We start from the raw sequence: 23292 nt of genomic DNA on the forward strand, positions 1-23292 counted from the left end.
CAACCAATAGGAAAGTTGCCTACCCCTTACTATATAAGAACCTCCCCAGCAGCCATTTTTACTGTTTAATTACTTTAGATAGTTAGTTAGCTTATATATATATAATACAGATAGTTAGTGGGAGATAGTCAGTGTAGGTCAGTGTAGGTTAGGCTACTTTCACACTCGCGTTTGTTGCGGATCCGTCATGGATCTGCACAAACGCATCCGTTCAGATAATACAACTGCATGCATCCATTCAGAACGGATCTGTTTGTATTATCTTTAACATAGCGAAATGGATCTGTCCATTTTCTATTGTGCCATATTGTGGCAGTGAAAACGGATCCGTCCCCCATTGACTTACATTGTGTGTCCGGACGGATCCGTTTGGCTCAGTTTCGTCAAAGCGGAATGGAGGTGGAACGGAGTCAAACTGAGCCAAACTGATGAGCGGATCCTTATCCATTCAGAAAGCATTAAGGGCAAAACTGATCCGTTTTGGACCGTTTGTGAGAGCCCTGAACGGATCTTACAAACGGAAACCAAACTGCCAGTGTTAAAGTAGCCTTAGTTAGTGATATAGTGTAGCTGAGGTTCTGCTGTCCATACATACATACAGAAATAGTGCTGTGATGTCACAAGTTCACAGCAATACTTAGTGCACCAATCAGTAATATGTAGTCAGACCTGCAAGAATGTGAACTTGCACGTATTGCGCAAAAATATGTGCATCATTAATTGCTGATTTGCACAATCACGAATATTTTGGAGTACTCTTATCTGCATATAAAGCTATTGTAATGTTCTGCCATGCCAAACATTTTCTCCAGTCTCAGGAAACTTCTAGCAGCTTGAAAAATGTAGCAACAATGACCCACGCCTGTATTGCGCACATTACAGTGCCGATTTTCGCAATGAAGAAAATAATCACAAATTCTCGAATTTGCGAATATATAACGAATATTTGCCCAAATATTCGCAAAATATCGCAAATTTGAATATTGCCCCTGCCGCTCATCATTAGTCATCAACTCAACTGCACTTCTGCAGCACTAATATGTATAATACACATATCTTAATGAGTTTGGTAGCATCATCACCATCTCTGTACCTTTGTGTGCCCTGCCTGTTGTCAGAGATTTAGATGATCATGGATTAGGGGACTGTGACAATTATACTGACACTACAATAGTGCATGTGTTTGATTAAATGTGGATGACATTCACATATACCCAGGTAATGAGTGTCATGTTCACTGTTGTCTGCTGACCATAATTAACAAGTGCTATTGTTGTTGCTATTACTGAGATGTAACAGTCTAACTTATGTGAGTGTTATCACTTCCAGAGATGAGGTGAGAACAGTCAGGCAGCCCGTTGGTGTTGACGAACGTTACAGACCTAATATCAATGGCAATGATTTACATACTGTATATTCCCACATAGTGTCCTGCATTAGTAAGCCACACGTCACTTTTCATCATGCTCTGATGTCATTATGTACCAATGGCCCCAGCAAAATACCACGCCACCGTCCGTTTCCTACAGTGTTTCTGTATATAATGTAATTTTATAATACTGTTGAGGGGGCCTTGACAATAAAATCTTTTAGTCTTTCTCCTGGATGGGCCCCTTTTAAAGCTGACCTACAGCAGTGAAGATAAATGGCTGGGTTGTTATGGAAACCTGGAGTAAAACTGTGTGTATGTGGAGACTGGAGGACATGCAAGCTTCTATTGGCTGATAAGGGTCATGTGACTAAGCTTCTATTGACTGAAACCCAATCTAAAACCTTCCCGGACACCTGATGTATCTGTGTGCCAAATTTCGTGAGTGTAAATGCGACGGTGCAGATTCCTTTAGCGGACATACATACACTCAGCTTTATATATTAAATGATGAATCTCTATAGCCCCAACATTCTATACAATAATTATACACTAATTAGTGAAAAAAAGTAAAAAAAAATAATAATTGTGTTGTGGCATCTCAAGAACTATCCACAGGAAAGGAGATAAGGATCTGATTAGTGGGGTTCCAATCCTTGGAACTCCCATCAGTCACAAGAATGGGGTCGCATGTGCACTGCCATGGCTTGCATTTCTGTGGTACCTCGAGAGGTAACCAAACACTGTCTTTGGCAGTCCCATAGAGTTAAATGATGCATTCATGACCATTGCATTATTCATTTTGGAGACTTGGAGATTCCATATGTGTTTATTAGTAGTCTTCCCAGTGTTCGTGGATAGTTTTTCATGGTGGAACAACCCTTTAAAAACAATGGCAAATATTATTACTTCTGCATTTCTTCCATAATATGAATTAATAGTAATTAATCTCCAACGGATATGTACCCCAGAATTGTACCTAGAAAGTACAGAGTGGTCCACACAAAACAAAGTATTATATGCTGGAGCAAAATATTAAAAAGTTTTGTGTCAGAATGTGAGGAAACAAAAAATGTCCTGGAAATCAGCCCTGTTTATCACTAGTGCCTTCTGACTTTTTCTCTGTACTGTATATTTCTGTGAGTATGTGGAAAGTAACAGAATACGTTCTGCACTGAATAAATATCCATTCTACTGTTTTAGATTAGAAGAAACGAAGAACTACATCTTGGAGTGACATTTGAAGCAGGAATACTATGCAATATTTCTCTCGGACTTTATTACCTCTGGTCATTTGTAAAATCCAATGGCGCTGTTATTCCATTAACACCTCATATTGACAACAGAAAGCAAACAATTACATTGCCAGCATTCTCCCTAGATTATGGGAACTACATAGCGCTAGCTCGGGTAAGTACACAATATGCCTGCTTAATATTCCACCAGTGACATGAAGCTCCTTTCTGGCTGACTGAATTTAACAGCAGAGCACTTAGTATATAATGCATAAATAAGAAGCTTAATATGCAGACATGCTGCATTTTATCTATCAAATTAATTGCAGTTTTATCTTTCAGGTTCAAATAGTTGGAACTGTGGTGTACAGCAATTACACAGTGCCAGTGGAAGTTCAACCTAGTGATCCAGTGAGCGTGATTGCAAATGGACATCATTTTTTCATCGATAAAACCACTGTTAAATATTTCACACTAAATGGGACGCCATCTTTTGACCCAGATAATCCTGGAGCTTACTTAAGGTGAACAAATAAATGCAGTTCTAAATATAGAAAATACATGGACACTTCATTTATACAATAAGCTCCACAATATGTTTGTTCACAGCCTTAATTTCATTCATACTGTATGTGTTTCTATTGTCTAAGAAGTTTGGACTGTTGGTCTGTACTACTAGTCTACTACTAGTTTGTACTCTACCTACAAGAACCGCATAAACCTGCTAGAAAATTCCAGATGAAATTCATAACTTAAATACACTCATGTCAAAGAATCAAACTGGAATTCAAAGCTAAAATCCACACCATAAGATTTCACTAAATGAAAAATTGTTAGGTATAAGAGATAAGCCTGAATTTATCATGTATTGTATTTATTTCTGATAAATAAATATTCTTGTTTTCAGGTTCCATTGGGACTGTACTGCAGTGTCTATCCAGGAGCATTTCTGCTTTGACTCAAATGTGCCAAATCCTCTTCATGAAAATAATGATACGGTTATCACCTTTCCTACTGCTCTGCTTAATGACAGATGTGATCAGTTTCACTTCACCTTAACTGTGTCTAATGGAGATCGCAAGTCTTTAAAAGCTGAAACATTTGTATCCATCAGTCCCAACACAAACTTTAGGTAAGTGTAATGGCAATGTGTGGAACCACTGTGTCAACAGATTTGGCTTTGGGCTAATCATAAAGGTGTTATCCTGGCAGTCCCCAGGTATTCACCCTTTAACCCCTGTACAGGGATCTGGTCTTTGCAGCGGGTGAACCATCAGACTGCTATCTTCTAGAGTACTCACTGTAAGGGGTCAGGCACAATAGTAGTCAAGTTCAGGGCAGGCAGAGCTCATGCAATACGGTCAGTGATCCAAGGAGAGGGCAGGCATCGAAGCGTCAATACAGAGGTCAAACTCAGGTCATGTCAGGCAGCGAAGGGTCAGAATCCAGTAAACAGGCAGAAAGTTGGTACATGGGCAGACAACAGAATAGACATCTTCACAGCATACTAGCATGCTAGAATGCCCATTGCTCAGGCACTCTCCCACAGAGAAAGGTGCCTTAAGTTTCCCAAGGTTGCCAAGATGCGTGGAAGGCTGGCCCTGGAGCTGGAAGATCGCTCATGCACCCTACGGGCAGACGAGGAAAGGCCTTAATGGCATGTAGGCCGCAGCCTGTGTAGAGGGACAGAGTGTACCCTGTGGCAAGACCCGCCAGGTAGGAGCCGGGTTTGGCCGTGAGCTGCCACTGTGACAGTAAGTGTGCTGATTTTCTTTGTAGACACTGAAGGGGTCATATATATGCCCCATTTTGTGTATATCTGTCGCAGATTCAGTCACAAAGAGGATTTGTGGCCGAATCTGCGACTTCCATGCCAGGTAGCCCAGCTCTGAAAAAGGGAGCGTGGGTGGGGAAGAGGGCAGGCTAGAAGGATTGTCTCATTTATCATTTTCTACTCCATTTTTGGGTGTAGAAAATGATCTATATCTATGCCAGCAAGGCGCTGGTGGTGGATGCACCTAGGTTGGTGCTTCTACATAGCTTAGGCGCATCAAGCACTAGTGCAGGGGTATTAAGATTTGCGTCTAAAATGCCAGTCTTAATAAATTATCCCATTAGTGACTAGTGACTGGTCTAATGTATATCCCGTAACTGGTGTCAAAGATGTCAATTTATGATTCACTTCTACCCATTCATGTTGTTATAGACATTTTCACTGTATAGATTTCATAAGGGTATAAACTCATTATCTTTGTTTATTTTAGGTCTGTTCACATGATATGCATTGAATGTAGAGGGCTTTCAATTAACTGGAATCAACAATTTTCAGTGCAAGCTGTTTGTGCAGATTGTGGAGACGCAAATGATATCTCTTATCAATGGAACCTATACTGGATTAATGCAAAAGAAAGCAGCTCAACAGATGGTAGGACTGTGCCTCCAGCCCCTAATTATTTTTAGTAGGCAAAACTACGGTTAACTACCAAAAGTTATGTGGGGTGGTACTGTGCTCAATTTGTTCTGTGTGGCATAATACAATGTGCAATGTAATACATGCAAGCTCTGGTATGAATAAATGAACTGGGCTGTAATTAACATAAAATATATATTTTTCAGTTCCATTTTGTCGATTAAAAGAAAGCATGGGAGCGCCAAATGCACTTAGTGAAAACGTTCTCTACAGTGGAACTTCTAAAAAAGTCCCAACATTACAGATTACATCAACTACAGTTTCTCCTGCGTCATTTACATCAAGTACAGTTTCTCCTGCATCAGTTTATACAGAAAAGCAAGTTGCTGAACATTTGTTTGAATCAGCTGACTCACAGAGAAGGGTTTATGGTAATGCTGAAAACACAGAATCATCACATGATTTCTACTCCATGGAGTTCTCGGAATCATATGTGGATATCCTAGATGAAGGGTCTCCAGGTGATAGAGATGTAAGTCGTGTGTCAACAATGGACATTTCAAGTGATTCAGATCTCAATTACAAAGGTAATTTACTAAATTATTTGAAAATTATATACCATTGTTATTATGTTTAGGCCACTTTTTTTAAAGTGCATTTTCACTTTCACTTTTTCAACATTACACTCCCCCCGCCTCCAAACAAATCTGAAATGTAACATGTAATTGCTGTATCATAATCTTTTTAAAATTAAAAATGCATCATTGTTCATATCTGTCAAGTTCTAATGACTAAAAAGGAGACATGAGGCATTGATCTCCATGACAGATTTTATTTTCTCTAACCATGCCTAATCCCCATATAATAGTTAGTCATGTTCAGTAAGGGATGGTACAGCTATGGTTTTTAATACCTCATAATGCTCTAGATGTTAGGTTAGGAGACCTTTGTCTTGTAAGAGGGACATTTGGGTTACAAACTAACACAAGAAAGTGGAAACAGGTAATACAGCACCGTGTTCCTTACAGCCTTCAACATCCTAAGAAAATGATTACTGGTGCAGCAGTCACCTAATTTTTACTATCCAGCTGTTGCAATACTACAACTCCAGGCTTACAGCTGGAAAGTTATAGGTTGGAGATCAATGTAAGAAAGCATAGTCAATTACTGCAGTTGCTCTCCAGAAGGAGCAAATCCCAGTGTAATTGGTCAATGAGTGTGGATCCATTCTGCCAACTAACCGGCTTTACTCTGGGCTAACCCTAAGTGCGCTGTTCCAGGGCCCTTGTACAGGAATGTGGACTTCATTGCAGGAGAGCAACCTGACTGCTACTTCCTGGGATAGTCCTGGTGTAGCAGGTGACCTATGAGTGTCAGGTAGTCCGGCCTAAATATCGAGAACTCAGGAAATAAAAATGCAGGAAAACCTTAGCAGTAGTCTCAACAGGAACTAGAATTGAAACCGTTTTTTGGAATTCCATGCACTGAAAATGTGATGAAGCAGACACAGCCACAGGATAGGCTTACGGGCAGGGTAGTGGTGGAAGCCCAGACCAGGTGGGCAGACTGGGTACTTGACAAGAGCACGGACAGAGCTGACAGATTGGGTGCTGAAAGGTAACATGAACAGAACTGAACTAGAAGTTCTGGAGTACATAGGCAAGATGGGTAAAGGACTGGAACATGGTAGGAACACAGAGAGGAATAATGCAGGATAAATTCAGGCAAATCGCAGAAGCACTAGACTATGATCCTCCTTCACTGGTCATCAGGAAACCTAAAGCTAAGGCACCCTTTGTCTGGGAAGGGTGTCCTAAACATCCAGGGACCTCTAGCCAATGGCTTGGAAAGGATTTGGAAGTGCGTGCACTGGCTCTTCAAGAGGCCGGACGTAAGCATGTCCTCCATATGAGGACAGATGCTGGAGGACTAGGCAAGAGCATACAGGCCACAACTTGCAGAGGACCCTGGCAACTAGAACGCCAGATGGCATAGTGAGTGATGCAGCGTCTGCAGTGGTGGTTACAGACTGTGCGGCATAACATCCAGGAGTTGTGCGGCAATCTGGAGTTGTAGTTCCATATCAGCAGAATGGCAACTGTTTGTCTAGGGCAACTGTTTGTCTAAAAAACATACAGCCCAGAACTAGCCCTAGCCTGGTAGCTATAATGTTATTCAGTCACCAATTATTATTTTTTTGCCAAAATACTTTTGAAACCACTAGATGAAATCAGCATCAAAAGGCACACACTGCATCAATTGAATAAAATACCTGCCACACAAAGCCACCCTCTCCCAGCACACAGAACACTTCTGTGAGTTGAAAAAGACAGAGTATTACTGCTGACATAAGAGTTCTGTGTGTCAGACAGCTTCCAAAGCAATCTTCAGCAGAAACCAGGTTTACAAAGATTGTCTTACAATATACAAACCGGATTCCAAAAAAGTTGGGACACTAAACAAATTGTGAATAAAAACTGAATGCAATGATGTGGAGATGAAAAATGTCAATATTTTATTTGTAATAGAATGTAGATGACAGATCAAACGTTTAATCCGAGTAAATGTATCATTTTAAAGGAAAAATACGTTGATTCAAATTTTCACGGTGTCAACAAATCCCCAAAAAGTTGGGACAAGAAGTAGCAATAAGAGGCTGGAAAAAGTAAATTTTAGCATAACGAAGAGCTGGAAGACCAATTAACACTAATTAGGTCAATTGGCAACATGATTGGGTATAAAAAGAGCTTCTCAGAGTGGCAGTGTCTCTCAGAAGCCAAGATGGGTAGAGGATCACCAATTCCCACAATGTTGCGCAGAAAGATAGTGGAGCAATATCAGAAAGGTGTTACCCAGCAAAAAATTGCAAAGACTTTGCATCTATCATCATCAACTGTGCATAACATCATCTGAAGATTCAGAGAATCTGGAACAATCTCTGTGCGTAAGGGTCAAGGCTGTAAAACCATACTGGATGCCCGTGATCTCCGGGCCCTTAAACGACACTGCACCACAAACAGGAATGCTACTGTAAAGGAAATCACAGAATGGGCTCAGGAATACTTCCAGAAACCAGTGTCAGTGAACACAATCCACCGTGCCATCCGTCGTTGCCAGCTGAAACTCTACAGTGCAAAGAAGACATTTCTAAGCAAGATCCACAAGCTCAGGCGTTTTCACTGGGCCAGGGATCATTTAAAATGGAGTGTGGCAAAATGGAAGACTGTTCTGTGGTCAGACGAGTCACGATTCGAAGTTCTTTTTGGAAATCTGGGACGCCATGTCATCCGGACCAAAGAGGACAAGGACAACCCAAGTTGTTATCAACGCTCAGTTCAGAAGCCTGCATCTCTGATGGTATGGGGTTGCATGAGTGCGTGTGGCATGGGCAGCTTGCATGTCTGGAAAGGCACCATCAATGCAGAAAAATATATTCAGGTTCTAGAACAACATATGCTCCCATCCAGACGTCATCTCTTTCAGGGAAGATCCTGCATTTTTCAACAAGATAATGCCAGACCACATTCTGCATCAATCACAACATCATGGCTGCGTAGGAGAAGGAACCGGGTACTGAAATGGCCAGTCTGCAGTCCAGATTTTTCACCTATAGAGAACATTTGGCGCATCATAAAGAGGAAGGTGCAACAAAGAAGGCCCAAGACGATTGAACAGTTAGAGGCCTGTATTAGACAAGAATGGGAGAGCATTCCTATTTCTAAACTTGAGAAACTGGTCTCCTCGGTCCCCAGACGTCTGTTGAGTGTTGTAAGAAGAAGGGGAGATGCCACACAGTGGTGAAAATGGCTTTGTCCCAACTTTTGGGGGATTTGTTGACACCATGAAATTCTGATTCAACATATTTTTCCCTTAAAATGGTACATTTTCTCAGTTTAAACTTTTGTTCCATGATTTATGTTCTATTCTGAATAAAATATTAGAAGTTGGCACCTCCATATCATTGCATTCAGTTTTTATTCACGATTTGTATAGTCCGGTTTGGGAATCCGGTTTGTACATACTTTGAAGTATTTTTATAATTTTGAACTTTGTCTTTAAATTTCTTCACACTTCACACTTTTGCATTAATTCTGTGAGAGAACAATATATTATGATTAGAGATGAGCGAATTTCTAAAAAATTCAATTTGGCCGGTTCACAGGGAATCGCGTTAAAATACAGCTATTTCCTTCCTGCAGAGAGCCTGTGTAGTAGTGTAGAACACTGTGCCTTGCAGTAACGTAATCAGGGAGTCTGCTGTGGTAGTGAAACAGTATTGTGAGTCAGTATGACACGCACATGACAGGCGTCGCTCTTAGAATCACTGCACACTTCACTTATTTGGGCAGTTATGGGCCAAAAACTGACCAAATACAGGTCGATGTTAGCGCCAGGTATAAAGAACCATGCTGAGTGTTGAATTAGCAGCAGCATGAGGAGGCCTCAGACTGGCAAGGTGACATAGTGTTCAGGTGACAGCAGCATGAAGAGGCCACAGACTGACAAGGTGACATAGTGTGGAGGTGGCAGCAGCATGAGGAGGCCACATACTTGCAAGGTGACATAGTGTGGAGGTGGCAGTAGCAGCAGCATGAGGATGCCACAGAGTGGCACAGTGACAGAGTGTGGAGGTGGCAGCAGCATACGGAGACCACAGAGTGGCACAATGACAGAGTGTGGAGGTGGCAGCAGCAGCATGAAGAGGCCACAGACTGGCAAGGTGACATAGTGTGGAGGTGGCAGCAGCAGCAGCATGAGGAGGCCACAGACTTGCAAGGTGACATAGTGTGGAGGTGACAGCAGCAGCAACATGAGGAGGCCACAGAGTGGCACAATGACAGAGTGTGGAGGTGGCAGCAGCATACGGAGACCACAGATTGGCACAATGACAGAGTGTGGAGGTGGCAGCAGCAGCAGCATGAAGAGGCCACAGACTGACAAGGTGACATTGTGTGGAAATGGCAGCAGCATGAGGAGGCCACAGACTTGCAAGGTGACATATTGTGGAGGTGGCAGCAGCAGCATGAGGAGACCTGAATGGTCAGGTGGCAGCAGCATCAGGAGACCACAGAGTGACCCAGTGACACAGTGGGGAGGTGGGTGGCATAGAACGCTGTCGATGGTGGGTGTAATTAGGAGCACTTGGTATCAGATGTGTGGCCTCAGGCGGGTGGCAGCATCAGAATAGTAGCTGAGGCAGGTAGCCAGAAGAAACCGGTCTCTTTTGTCAAGGTTTGGGTGAGGCAGCATGGATGATCTAATCTAATGGATCAGGCATTGGTAGGCGCCATGCCTCCAGTCACCTGACCAGACAGATTTACCAGCATCTGTTCCAGGATATGAAGCATTGGAATGACGTTCATCCCGTAGTCCTGGCGATTGACAAATAACGTGGCATCCTCAAAGGGCCTGAGCAAACGGCAAGTGTCACGCATGAGCTGCCTCTGGCTGACATCAAAGTTACACAGGAGAGTACTAATGTCTGCTTGGATCATCAAGAAATCGTTTATGACCTTTCTCTGTTCATATAGTCGGTCAAACATATGGAAGGTGGAATTCCAACGTTTGGAAACATCGCATATAAGCCTATGTTGGGGGACGCCGTTCTGCTGATACAGCTCAAGGAGGGTGTGCTTGGCGGTGTACGAATGGCTGAAGTGTATGTAAAGTTTCCTGCCCATTTTTAGGATGTCTTGCAGATGGCGGAAGACTGCTTGACAACCAGATTGAACACATGTATGGCGCATGGATCAGCCCTCCTTGATGCAGCGCCGACATCATGTTCTTCCCGTTGTCGGTCAACATGGTTTCAATTTTGAGCTGTTGCGGAGAAAGCCAGGATTCGATTTCTTGATGATGGACATGGAGCCGTTCCTCCCTTTGTGTAACTCCGTTCGCCCAGGCAAACGAGGTGTAGAACAGCATGACACTGCCATGCCCTGCACATGTGGTATGCTGGAGGAGCACTGTGAATTGTCCCTACAGTGGAGGCTGAGGACAAAGTGGTGGATGAGGATGCAGAGGCGGACATTGTTGCAGGACCAACGGCGTGAGAACGCGGAGGCGGCAGCGGCGTCACCTGGCCAAGTTGCTGGTTTGGCTTGGCATGAACCACATTTACCCAGTGGGCTGTAAAGGACATATATTGTCCTTGACCGTAGTTAAAGCTCCACACGTCGGCGCTGCCGTGCACTTTGGCAGACACCGACAGGCCCAAGGACTGCTCCACCTTCTGTTCTACATATTTGTGCAGGGCTGGTACTGGCAAATATTGGCAAAGAAATGATGGCTTGGAACTCTCCACCTTGGCTTGGCACAAGCCATCAGTTCTCTGAAAGATGCAGAGTCCACCACTTGGAAAGGGAGGGACTGCAGGCACCAGCAACTTGGCCAGGAGCACGTTCAGCTTCTGCGCCATTGGATGAGTGTATGCATTCTGTTGTCTCTTGGCAATCGCTTCGGTGATCGATTACTGATGGAGTGACTGACGAGGAGTGGGAGAGCAAGGAGCAGGAGCATCAGGACCGGTAGATGATGGGAAGGACAGACAGCTCCATTCGGCTGAGGTGGTGGAGCCTTACCTTACTGAAATCGGGTGCGTGCCACTGGGTGATGCAGGGGTTGTTGCTACAGGCTGGACCACCACATTGGAGCCACGGTTCTTCCAAGCCACTTTATGGTGACGCTGCATATGTTGACGCAGGGTTGTGGTGCCAACATTGGCACCCTGGCCACGCTTCACCTTCTGCCCACACATTCGTCAAATGGCCATGTTCAGCTCCCCTGGCGGCTTAACAAAAACCTGCCACACCGCTGAGTAGGTGATTTTACCCCCAACACTCCGCACTGACTGACTGCTACCGCCACAGCCTCCGTGAACCACTGCACCCAGTTGCGTAGCATGGGTTGCCAGCGCCCGGGGCGAGCCAAGTATTGCGCCCCCCCCCAACCTTTGACCACGCCCCCTTTTTTTTACAAATAATGCAGTAGATGTCACCTGCAGTCCTATGTAACACTACAGATAGCACAGTGATAACTCTTTGAGTACAGATAATGTAGTAGATTGGTGTGAGGCCCCAGAATTCAGAACATGGACAGTGTGACCTGAAGTCTGGGGCCAGGTTTTGTCAGTGTGGCCCAAATTCTATATCCCCCCCCCCCCCCCCAAAAAAAAAAAAACACAGATATTTAAATGGACATAACATACATTGCTATGAAATATACAGGAGAATACAGCACCATACCTGTTAGATCCAGTGACATCTTCTGTGATGTAGACTTTCCTCAGCGTCTTCATTCGGAGATAGGACCGCCATGATAACTTCTTTCAGCCGCGTCTTGTCTGTAGCGTTTCCCAGAATTTTTTTTAGATTTCTCACTTTACTATCATCCTCAGATAACAGACCTCCCCTCCCTCCGTAGTGCCCATAACTATAATGCCCTCTGTATAATTATAATATATCCTGGCCCCTCTGTATTATTATTATTTCTCCCTCTGTATTATTATTAGTTTTATTAATATTATAATGCCCCCCTCTGTAGTATTATAGTAATAATTATGCCCCCCTTCAGCCCCTCCAGCATACAGTCCCATGTAAGATACAACCTTCCCCCTGCCTTCAGCGCCTCCAGCATACAGTCCCATGTAAGACACATCACTTTCCTGCCTTCAGCCCCTCCAGAATACAGTCTCATGTAAAATACATCACTCCCCGCCTTTAGCCCCTCCAACATACCAACATACAGTCCCATGTAAATGATATCATACTCCTTCTCTTTTCCGTCTGACTTCAGCCTCTCCAGCAAACAGTCCCATGTAAAATACATCACTTTCCCTGCCTTCAGCCCCTTCAGCATACAGTCCCATGTAAAATACATTACTCCCCGCCTTCAGCCCCTCCAACGTACAGTCCCATGTAAAATACAAAACTTTCCTGCCTTCAGCCCCTGCAGCATACAGTCCATGTAAATAATATCATCCTCCCTCTCTTCGCCGCTGGCCTTCAGCCCCTCCAGCATACAGTCTCATAAGATAGATCACTCCCCCTGCCTTGCAGCCCTTCTCGCAAACAGTCCCATGTAAATAATATCACCCCCACTACCCTCTCTTCAGACCCCTCTAACATACAGTCTCCAGTACAAGGATTATTCCTCCTCCCTTCAGCCCCTGCAAAAAGTCCCCCAAGTAAAAATATCAGTCAATATTCTCATCCACACACTGACTGCAGCCTCTGCTCCTCTCTCCTACAATGTGCTCTGTAGAATCTCCTGCAAATATTGAGGCCCCGCCCCCGGGTGACAAGACTCCGCCTCTTCCCCCAACATCATACCTTCTAGGAGCAACTCCATTCTAGCCACTACGGTCACTCTACTGCCTCTTAGGCTTCAGACCACTAGCCTGAAGCCTATGAGGAAGAATGGAGGGGACGGGAGCCATAGGCTTCTGTGGCCCTCATTGAAGTGCTTGCTGCCTGGCTCCCCCTGCAATTTTGCGCCCGGGGCAACGGCCCCCACGTCCTCCCCCCCACGCTACGCTACTTCTTGCACTACTACTTTCCGGGCAGATAAGCTCCTGAAAAGTGGGTGGTCTACCTCTGGCACGTTTGGCTCTCGACCTCCCACTGCTGTCCCCCTGCTGACTCCCGGCCATGCTACCGACTTGTTGGCTCCACCGCTGCCTCACGTGCAAGCTGCCACCCTCTTCTCCCGATAATGATGAAGCCCCTTCGTCACCTTGCTCCTAATTGAGATCGAATAAATCATCATCGAGTACTGTCTGCACGTCACTGATGTCCTCCTCAACGGTCTCTGAGCCAGGAGCCTGACCGGTCGCAACACCAGCTCCCACTCTACTTTCCTCATCACTACTAGCCCGCCTACCTGAGGAAGCTACGGATGTCTCCCCCAGATCTTGGCTGGGCAGTAGCTGCTGACTGTCCTCTAGTAGCTTGTTTTCGCTGTATAGTGGAGCTGAGCTCACAGCATATAATACTTGTCTGTCTGGCATACTGTTAGAGCAAATAAGTAAATAAAAGGAAATTAATACACCCCAAAAAAGGCTGTAATTTTGTCACTTCACCACACAATGGCAAATAATACTTTTTTGCCACTAATACACGCCAAAAAGTCTTTAGAATATATAACTGCAACGCTGAACGGCAAATACTTATATTTTTGCCACTAATACAAGCCAAAAAGGGCTTTAGAACATATAATTGGAGAGCTGAACTGCAAATAATACTTTTTTTGCCAGTAATACATGCCAAAAAAGGCTTTAGAACATATAACTGCACCGCTGAGCGGCAAATAATACTTTTTTTTTGCCACTAATACACTCCAAAATGGGCTGTAATTTTCTCACTTCACCACACGACTAATAAGCCCTTTTTTTTTGCTACTTATACTTTAGAACTTTAGAGCATATAACTGCACTGCTGAACGGTAAATAATACTTTTTTTTTGCTACTAATACATGCCAAAAAAGGCTTTAAAACATATACAGTAACTGCACCGCTGAACGGCAAATAATAGTTTTTTTTGCCACTAATATGGTACACGCCAAAAAGGGCTGACATTTTCTCACTTCACCACACAACGGCTAATAAGTCCTTTTTCCCCCACTTATACACACCAAAAAGGCTTTAGAACATATAACTGCACCACTGAACGGCAAATAATACCTTTTTTTGCCACTAATACACGCCAAAAAGGGCTGTAATTTTCTCACTTCACCACGCAATGGCTAATAACTCCTTTTTTTGCTACTTATACTTTAGAGCATATAACTGCACCGCTGAATGGTAAATAATGCTTTTTTTTGCTACTAATACATGCCAAAAAAGGCTTTAGAACATATGCAGTAACTGCACCACTGAACGGCAAATAAGCCCTTTTTCCCACTAATACACCCCAAAAAGGGCTGTAATTTTCTCACTTCACCACACAATGGCTAATAAGCCCTTTTTTGCCACTAATACACGCCAAAAAAGGCTTTAGAACATATAACTAATACACGCCAAAAAGGGTTGTCATTTTGTCACTTCACCACACAACGGCTAATAAGCCCTTTTTTGCCACTAATACACGACAGAAAAGGCTTTAGAATATATAACTAATACACTCCAAAAAGGGCTGTAATTTTCTCACTTCACCATAGAACGTCTAATAAGCCCCTTTTTCCCACTAATACAAGCCAAAAAAGCTTTAGAACATATAACTGCACCGCTGAACGGCAAATACCGTAATACTTTTTTATGCCACTAATACATACCAAAAAAGGCTTTAGAACATATAACTGCACCGCTGAGCGGCAAATAATACTTTTTTTTGTCACTAATACATGACACAAAAGGCTTTAGAACATATAACTGCACCGCACAAGAGCTAATAAGATGTAGAAATATTTCCTAGTAATACAACCTGTTAATGGCTGCATCACACAGCACTTGCACCCCAATAAAAAGAACGGTTTGCTGAAATTACAGAGGTATCATCTATTGCAAACCTTAAAGCAGCAGTATAATGGCAATTTGGATCCGCAGTCAGTGCAGCAAGGTGCAATAGGATTTGTTCCTATTACCGAGGCTGTAAACTCCCCTACTGAACCCTGTTCTGCTTCAATACTGTGGAATAATTCCTCCCTATCCTTTTTCTACACTTCTAATGCTCTTTCCCTGAAGTTCTATACAGCAAAATAAAAGTTTTGAAATCTTTCCTAGCACTTTCCCTACTGCCTGCTGATGTCTCTCCCTGCACTAAGCACACTGGAAAATGTCTGAATCCAAGATGGCTGAGGCTATTTATAGGGCTGTGACATCACAGGGCTGGCTGACTGCTGATTGGCTGCATGCATGGCATTGTGGGTGATCCCTTGTTCCCAGAGTTCTTTGCTCCATGTCCGAACACGTGCAGCACTTCGATTCGGTCATCTCTAATTATGATCAAAACATGGGCATATTTGTCTGTATGACTGAAGCTGATGCCATGCATTACCCCCTTCAGGACCCTGCCATTTTTCACCTTAAGGACCAGGCTTTTTTTTTTTTTTTATCTGACATGTGTGACTCTATGTGGTAACTTTGACTTATCCATGCGATGCAAAGTAGGCTCGTCCCCATCCCCGTCTGCCATTGGCTGCTCCCCCCTGACACCGGATGTTTTCATCCGCGCAAGGGGAGAAGCAGCAGCAGCAGCGGCGATGCGGGGACCAGGAGTGGTGCAGGGAGTGGGGTAAGTATATTCCATGTGAGGGCCCGGCGTATGGGGGGCAGTTTGTAGTATTGGATAATCCCTTTAAGAGCACCACAAGAAATCCCAGCGGTGTGATATGAATAGTAAAGAATGAGCAATATCCCCTACCCCTTCCCCGATATTTCAGATCAATCAGTAAGTATCTTTGCCCAGCAATAGCAGAAACAGTGGGACAGCTAATCGCCATTTAAAGTATACATGTGCATCTTTTATGATCAATATCATGGTTTATACTATATTTAGGACATGTTTAACAATAATCTGCTAATCATTATGTAATTACTATTTGCGTCATTATCATTACATAAGTATATATATATATTTTATATTAAAACCCAGAACTACATACATATGAATCAAGTGGCTTCATAAGTGGAGATGGAGAAGGAGGAAATCTGTTATTGAATGATACCAAAGGCCAGACATCTAACGGTGAGTTAAGGCACATTTGACAAAAAACATATCTAGTGAAGATGATTGCACCGCAAGGATTCACCTTCATCATAGAATTAGTTTTTTCTATAGTGCTACTTGCACATGATGCATGTTGCGGAACAGATCATCAGTGAATGGAAACCCACATGTCAATACTTGCAGTTTTTGTTGTAGTTTTGCAACAGATTTTTGAAAGGGACAGTTCTACTAAAATATTTCTAAAACGGTCTTTGTGGAATATTGCATTGTGTTACTGCGCATAAAAACTTGCAGTCACAAGCAGTTTGGTATATTGAAATAAATGGGGACTTATGGGACAAAACCACAAAAAAGCATTGTAATTATATGTGTTAATCATTCATGATATAATCATATTATTATTCATAACAGTCATTCATCAACAGAGCAAATTTATAGTAAATTACAGCAGCGCCAGAAATAACTTCTCAGTTGTATCCTAAAAAAGCACCATAAGAGCAGTGAGACTAAGGGAATTTATTTTCTTTCCATGTCCATTGCGTTTTTTGCGGACTGTGTGCGGAACCATTAATTTTAATCGGTCCTAAAAAAAAAACATTTACTCCGTGAACATTCCTTTTCCATATGTCTGTACGTCCGCAAAAAAATAGAACATGTCCTATTATTGCCTACATTACAGACAAGGATAGGACTGTTCTATTAGGGGCCAGCTGTTCCGTTCCGCAAAATATGGAATGCACTTGGGCGTCATCTGTATTTTTTTGCGGAATCGTGTTTTACAGACTGCAAACTACATATGGTTGTGTGCAAGAGCCCTAAAGGACAAAGTATTGCGATTGTTGCTTCTTTGAGAGATTGTAAAAGGGGTTGAATGCCTTTATACAAAGATATAGGGGCACATTTATAAACCATACACATCAGTGTTCTGGCATAAAAAAGCTAGACATTTCAGTATGCCTGCTTGCAAAATAATCTGCAACTTTCTGATGAGTTTGTGCCCCAATCGCAAATGTTGATGGTGCAAGGCTGAGCCTAGCTAGATTGTCACATTTATTATAATATATGTCAGAAAACTGGCATAAATTATACCTGAAACCTACGCTACCTCAAGCTCATGTAGATTTTTGTTCTGGATTATGAAACTGCCAAGATGCACCACAATTATGAAGAAGTATGTTCCTCTTAATAATTATGGGGCATCTCATGCCAGCCGGGCACATTTTTACACACTCCTGTAGAATTGTACGATCCTTGCCTGCAAAATAGACAGTATAGGACATATTCTATCTTTTTTGCGGGGCCATAATAGCGCTGACCTTGGCTGTTTTGGAGGTAGGTACTATGCAAAGTAGCATAGTACCCGCCTCCAAAACAGCTTCCGTTAGTGCCATACACCGCCTATCTGTGCCGCTGATGTCACCAGTTTCACTGATAGGCGGAAGTCTCCGCTTAGCATAGTGATGTGAAGCCAGGTACGTCTACAGCAGTAAACAAACAGAGCCTTGTGCGACGCGATGCAGCATGACAAGGGGGAGCATCGGAGCAAGGAAATGCTCCGTTGCTCCAGTCATATATAGTAAAAGGATAAAGAAGCGTTTATATCAGTCCAGAACCCAGAGAACCCCTTTAAGCATTATTGGAAGTATAAACCACTGCTGTTGCCTGTATTTTATCAATAATATAAATTATATCACATTTCTAAACAGATTTTTTCACGCATTTCTATGGTAATATTATGGAAGGTATGGGAGGCTCTGGAACAAGGACAGACAGTAAGTCCACATTTTTTTTTACAATTCAATGGAAAATATTGCAGAAAGACCTACATAAGCTGGAAGTATAAGAAGAAGAGGGCATATGAATTTTAATGATGATAAATGTGAAGTAATACATCGAGGCCTCACTAATCAGATTACTTCATGTACATTAGATAGAATACATCTGGGGATAATGGAACAAGAGAAGCAGTTTTGGTTACAAGTAACTAAGCAGCAATACTCAGTGCCAATCCATTCCTCTATAATTCCCTTGTAAAGCCACATCTTGAATATGAGATAGAATTTTGGGCTTCACATTCTAGAAATTATATACAGGTGAAAATTGAAAAATTTGAATATTGTGCAAAGTTCATTTATTTCAGTAATGCAACATAAAAAGTGAAACTAACATATGATATAGACTCATTACATGCAAAGTGAGATAGTTCAAGCCTTTATTTGTTATAATTTGGATAATTATGGCTTATAGCTTATGAAACCCCAAAGTCACAATTTTGAGGTACCCTTTGCTCAGGGGATATGGATTAATTAGCTGACTAGAGTGTGACACTTTGAGCCTAGAATATTGAACCTTTTCACAACATTCAAATTTTAAGCTGCATTAATGCAATTCCTTTTAATTTTTTAATTCTTTTTAATGAGTTTTGCACAATATTCAAATTTTTCGAGTTTCACCTGTATATGAAAGGCTTGACTTGTTCATCTTAGTAAAAAGACACCTTAGAAGGGATCTTATGAACATGTACATATACAGGTAAAACTCGAAAAATGTGAATGTCGTGCAAAAGTCAATTTATTTCAGTAATGCAAATTAAAAGGAATTGCGTCAATACATCTTAAAATTAGAATTTTGTGAAAAGGTTAAATATTCTAGGCTCAAAGTGTCACACTCTAGTCAGCTAATTAATCCATATCCCCTGAGCAAAGGGTACCTCAAAATTGTGACTTTGGGGTTTCATAAGCTGTAAGCCATAATCATCCAAATTATAACAAATAAAGGCTTGAAATATCTCACTTTGCATGTAATGTGTCTATCTCATATATTAGTTTCACCTTTTAAAGGGAAGCTGTTGCCAGCAGTACCTCGTAGCAGCCTGTTAATAATCATATATTTCATCCTGTAGTCCGATGCTTCGTAAGTTAAAAAAACACCCTTTTTTTCTCCATCAGCGCGATAGTGCCGGCCAGCTTGAGGTCAAGGGGGCAGCGGTCTCTTTGCTTCAAGTCAATGTAACCACGCCCCCTAACCGTCCCCTATTGCCTGAGAGTGACAGCCTGCAGTGCAGCTGCGATTCCCCAAGTCTCGCGCATGCGCATTGCGCCGCTGAAACCCAGCTAACAGCGGCAGCAGGAGATTGGATAGTGCATTACTACAGAGTGCACTGGGGGGGGGGGGGGGGGGGTCAGGTCAGAAAACCAGTCAGTATCTGGTGCGGCCACCATTTGCCTCACGCAGTGCAACACATCTCCATCACATAGAGTTCATCAGGTTGTTGATTGTGGTCTGTGGAATGTTGGTCCACTCCTCTTTAATAGCTGTGCGAAGTTGCAAAATATTGGCAGGAACTGGAACATGCTGTCGTATACGCCGATCCAGAGCATCCCAAACATGCTCAATGGGTGACTAAGTCACGGTGAGTATGCTGGCCATGCAAGAACTGGGATGTTTCCAGCTTCCAGGAATTGTGTACAGATCCTTGCAATATGGGGCCGTGCATTATCATGCTACAACATGAGGTGATGGTTGTGGATGAATGGCACAACAATGGGCCTCAGGATCTCGTCACGGTATCTCTGTGCATTCAAAATGCCATCAATAAAATGTGCCTGTATTCGTTGTCCATAACATACGCCTGCCCATACCATAACACCACTGCCACCATGGGCCACTCGACCCACAATGTTGACGTCAGCAAACCGCTCACCCACATGACGCCACACACTGTCTGCCATCTGCCCTGAACAGTGAAAACCAGTGATTATCCGTGAACAGAACACCTCTCCAATGTGCCAGACGGCATAGAATGTGAGCATTTGCCCACTCAATTCGGTTACAAAGACGAACTGCAGTCAGGCCCAGACCCCGATGAGGACGACAAGCATGAAGATGAGCTTCCCTGAGACGGTTTCTGACAGTTTGTGCAGACATTTTTTGGTTATGAAAACTGATTGTTGCTGCAGCTGTTGGGGTGGTTGATCTCAGACGATCATGGAAGTGAACATGCTGGATGTGGAGGTCCTGGGCTGGTGTGGTTACACGTGTGCGGCTGTGAGGCCGGTTGGATGTACTACCAAATTCTCTGAAATGTCTTTGGAGATGGCTTATGGTAGAGAAATGAACATTCATTGCATGGCCAACAGCTCTGGTAGACATTCCTGCAGTCAGCATGCCAATTGCATGCCCTCTCAAATGTTGCGACATGTGGCATTGTGCTGTGTGATCAAACTGCACATTTCACAGTTGGCTTTGTTGTGGGCAGTCTAAGGCACACCTGTGCAATATTCATGCTGTCTAATCAGCACCTTGATATGCCACACCTGTGAGGTGGGATGGATTATCTCGGCAAAGGAAGTATTTTGTGTATGTAGAAAATGTTTCAGATCTTTGAGTCCAGCTCATGCAAAATGGGAGCAAAACCAAAAGTGTTGCGTTTATATTTTTGGTCAGTGTAATTACTCTAATGTATAATTTATCTGGGAAAGTTTGAACTTAATGAATCTGTGTAATTTTTTTACCTCTTATAAAAATATATTTTTATTTAATTTTTTATATTTTTTCCAAGGTGAATCTGATGTTGCATATGGCTTTTCAAATGAATATACAGCTACACATACTGGTGATAACGTTGTGGATCTGTTATTTCCAGCACCAAATATTTCACCTATGATTAACTGGTTAAAACTTCCAATTAGTTCAGACATATTTAGCAGTTATACTACATCAGGTATGCTGTTTTACGTACTTGAAATGTAAATGTTTTTTTCTATTATAAATCAGAAATAATCTACTTTGTGTTAACTAAAAGCTTGTTTTAGGGTTTAGTGTACATACCAGCAATGGTCTGTAGATCTCTTCCTCTCTGTTGATGATGCAGTGTGCCCTTATTTTTGGGAGATCACTTATAAATGTACAATCACAGATATTTTTGAATAGAGATGAGGAAATCTGTGACAATTTGCTTGGTGAGTGTTCTCCCAATCGTGCAGGCACACATATCCTTAGGGTCCTTTCACACTTGCGTCAAAGTTTTCCGGAATTGAGTTCCGTCCTAGGGGCTCAATAACGGAAAAAACTGATCATTTTAATCCTAATGCATTCTGAATGGAAAGTAATCCATTCAGGATGCATCAGAATGTCTTCAGTTCAGTCTTTTTACGGTATCTGGACAGAGAAAAAATCGCAGCATGCTGCATTTTTCGCTCCGGCCGAAAATCATGAATATTTGGATCCGGCATTTTTTTCCATTGGAATGTATTAGTGCCAGATCAGGCATTAAAATTGCAGCATTGACGGATCCAGTCTTCCAGTCTGTGCATACGACGACCTTTAACAATGTAAATGTAAAATAAATAAATACCAGATCCGTTTTTCCGGATGACACCGGAGAGACGGATCCGGTATTGCAATGCATTTGTGAGACGGATCCGCATCCGTATCCGTCTACAAATGGTGTCCGTTTGCATACAGATTGCCAGATCTGGCGACGGAACTGCTTGCCGGAATCGAGAAACGCAAGTGTGAAAGTACCCTTACTTTATGTGCATGCACCACTTGTTATCTTCTGCTGGCAGCGGCTTTGTTAGCTGAATTGCGCATGCTGCTGGTTAGAAACATTTTATATAATAAATGGTTGCCATATGTCTTTTCACTTAGATTCATTACAGTATGTACTGTACCTATGAGGCCCCATATACATAAGAAAAACATTGGCAGAACCTGCTGATTTCTGTGGGACTGGCTGATGATGTTAGGGCAAAAAAGGAATTTCAATTCAGATCCATCTAAAAGGATATAAATTACTACCAGAGGTTTCTGGCTACCACTTATTCTCCAGAATGGACAACACATGCAGTTAGTTGAACCAAACATGTATGTGTATGAGGAAGTCACGAGAGATGCTTGTTTGGCTGATAGCTGTTGAAGGTGTATAGGTACCTTACACAATTTCTAAATGCCCTATAATAACATTTTATTTAAAAAAAAGACTTGAATAGACGTTATTTGTTTCACTGAGCTTTTGTAACAATTATTAATCATTCTTTTATCAGGTATTTCTTCTCAGATTATTAAACTCAGACCCTTTATTTTGAAGCCTAGCAAGATGTATATGCTGGATGTTACTTTGGGTAAGTGTCTTCCTCAATCATTGCCTGACATTTATCAGGTAATCAATAGAAGTATAATTTCCTTAGTAATGCCATTATATATGTCCCTGTCTATCAAGGGGAAGTGCCCAGATCAAAGGGGTGTTACAAAAGTTGTTCTCAAAGGGTTTCATCCAGCCCCTTGATGCTCAAATCAGCTAATTTACATATTGGCAAAAAAAAGCTGATATCTTGAGAACCGCTCTACCCAGGCGCGGACTGGCCCACAGAGGAACAGGGGAATCCCCCGGTGGGCCCCTGAGAAAGGCGGCCCCCCTGTCCTCCAGCATAGCATCTCAAATAACCTATATCAATATAATAAAACGGGTATTCTATCTATTTTATTATTATAGAAACATCGGAAAGTTAAGATGGCCTCGAGGAATAGAGGCATGCCAGTATCCTTTCTTACCTGGGACCCACCTTTTGAAGTAGTGTTGGGCGCAAATATTCAAATCGCAAATATTAAGT

General features: G+C 42.5%; 1 protein-coding gene across 1 annotated transcript in view; it reads left to right on the forward strand.

Moving 5' to 3' along the window:
- PKD1L1 (polycystin 1 like 1, transient receptor potential channel interacting) overlaps window positions 1-23292 on the forward strand; it is a 405256-nt gene that overhangs the window by 145741 nt on the left and 236223 nt on the right. Inside the window, exons 20-28 of the mRNA XM_044295257.1 lie at window positions 2573-2779; window positions 2947-3128; window positions 3512-3736; window positions 4869-5029; window positions 5221-5601; window positions 16604-16696; window positions 18385-18450; window positions 21240-21401; window positions 22726-22803. Of these exons, the coding sequence (XP_044151192.1) occupies window positions 2573-2779; window positions 2947-3128; window positions 3512-3736; window positions 4869-5029; window positions 5221-5601; window positions 16604-16696; window positions 18385-18450; window positions 21240-21401; window positions 22726-22803 (1555 nt within the window). The remainder of the gene's footprint in view (window positions 1-2572; window positions 2780-2946; window positions 3129-3511; window positions 3737-4868; window positions 5030-5220; window positions 5602-16603; window positions 16697-18384; window positions 18451-21239; window positions 21402-22725; window positions 22804-23292) is intronic.

This window comes from Bufo gargarizans, chromosome 5 (assembly GCF_014858855.1).
Source record: "Bufo gargarizans isolate SCDJY-AF-19 chromosome 5, ASM1485885v1, whole genome shotgun sequence".
Taxonomy (NCBI): Eukaryota; Metazoa; Chordata; class Amphibia; order Anura; family Bufonidae; genus Bufo; species Bufo gargarizans.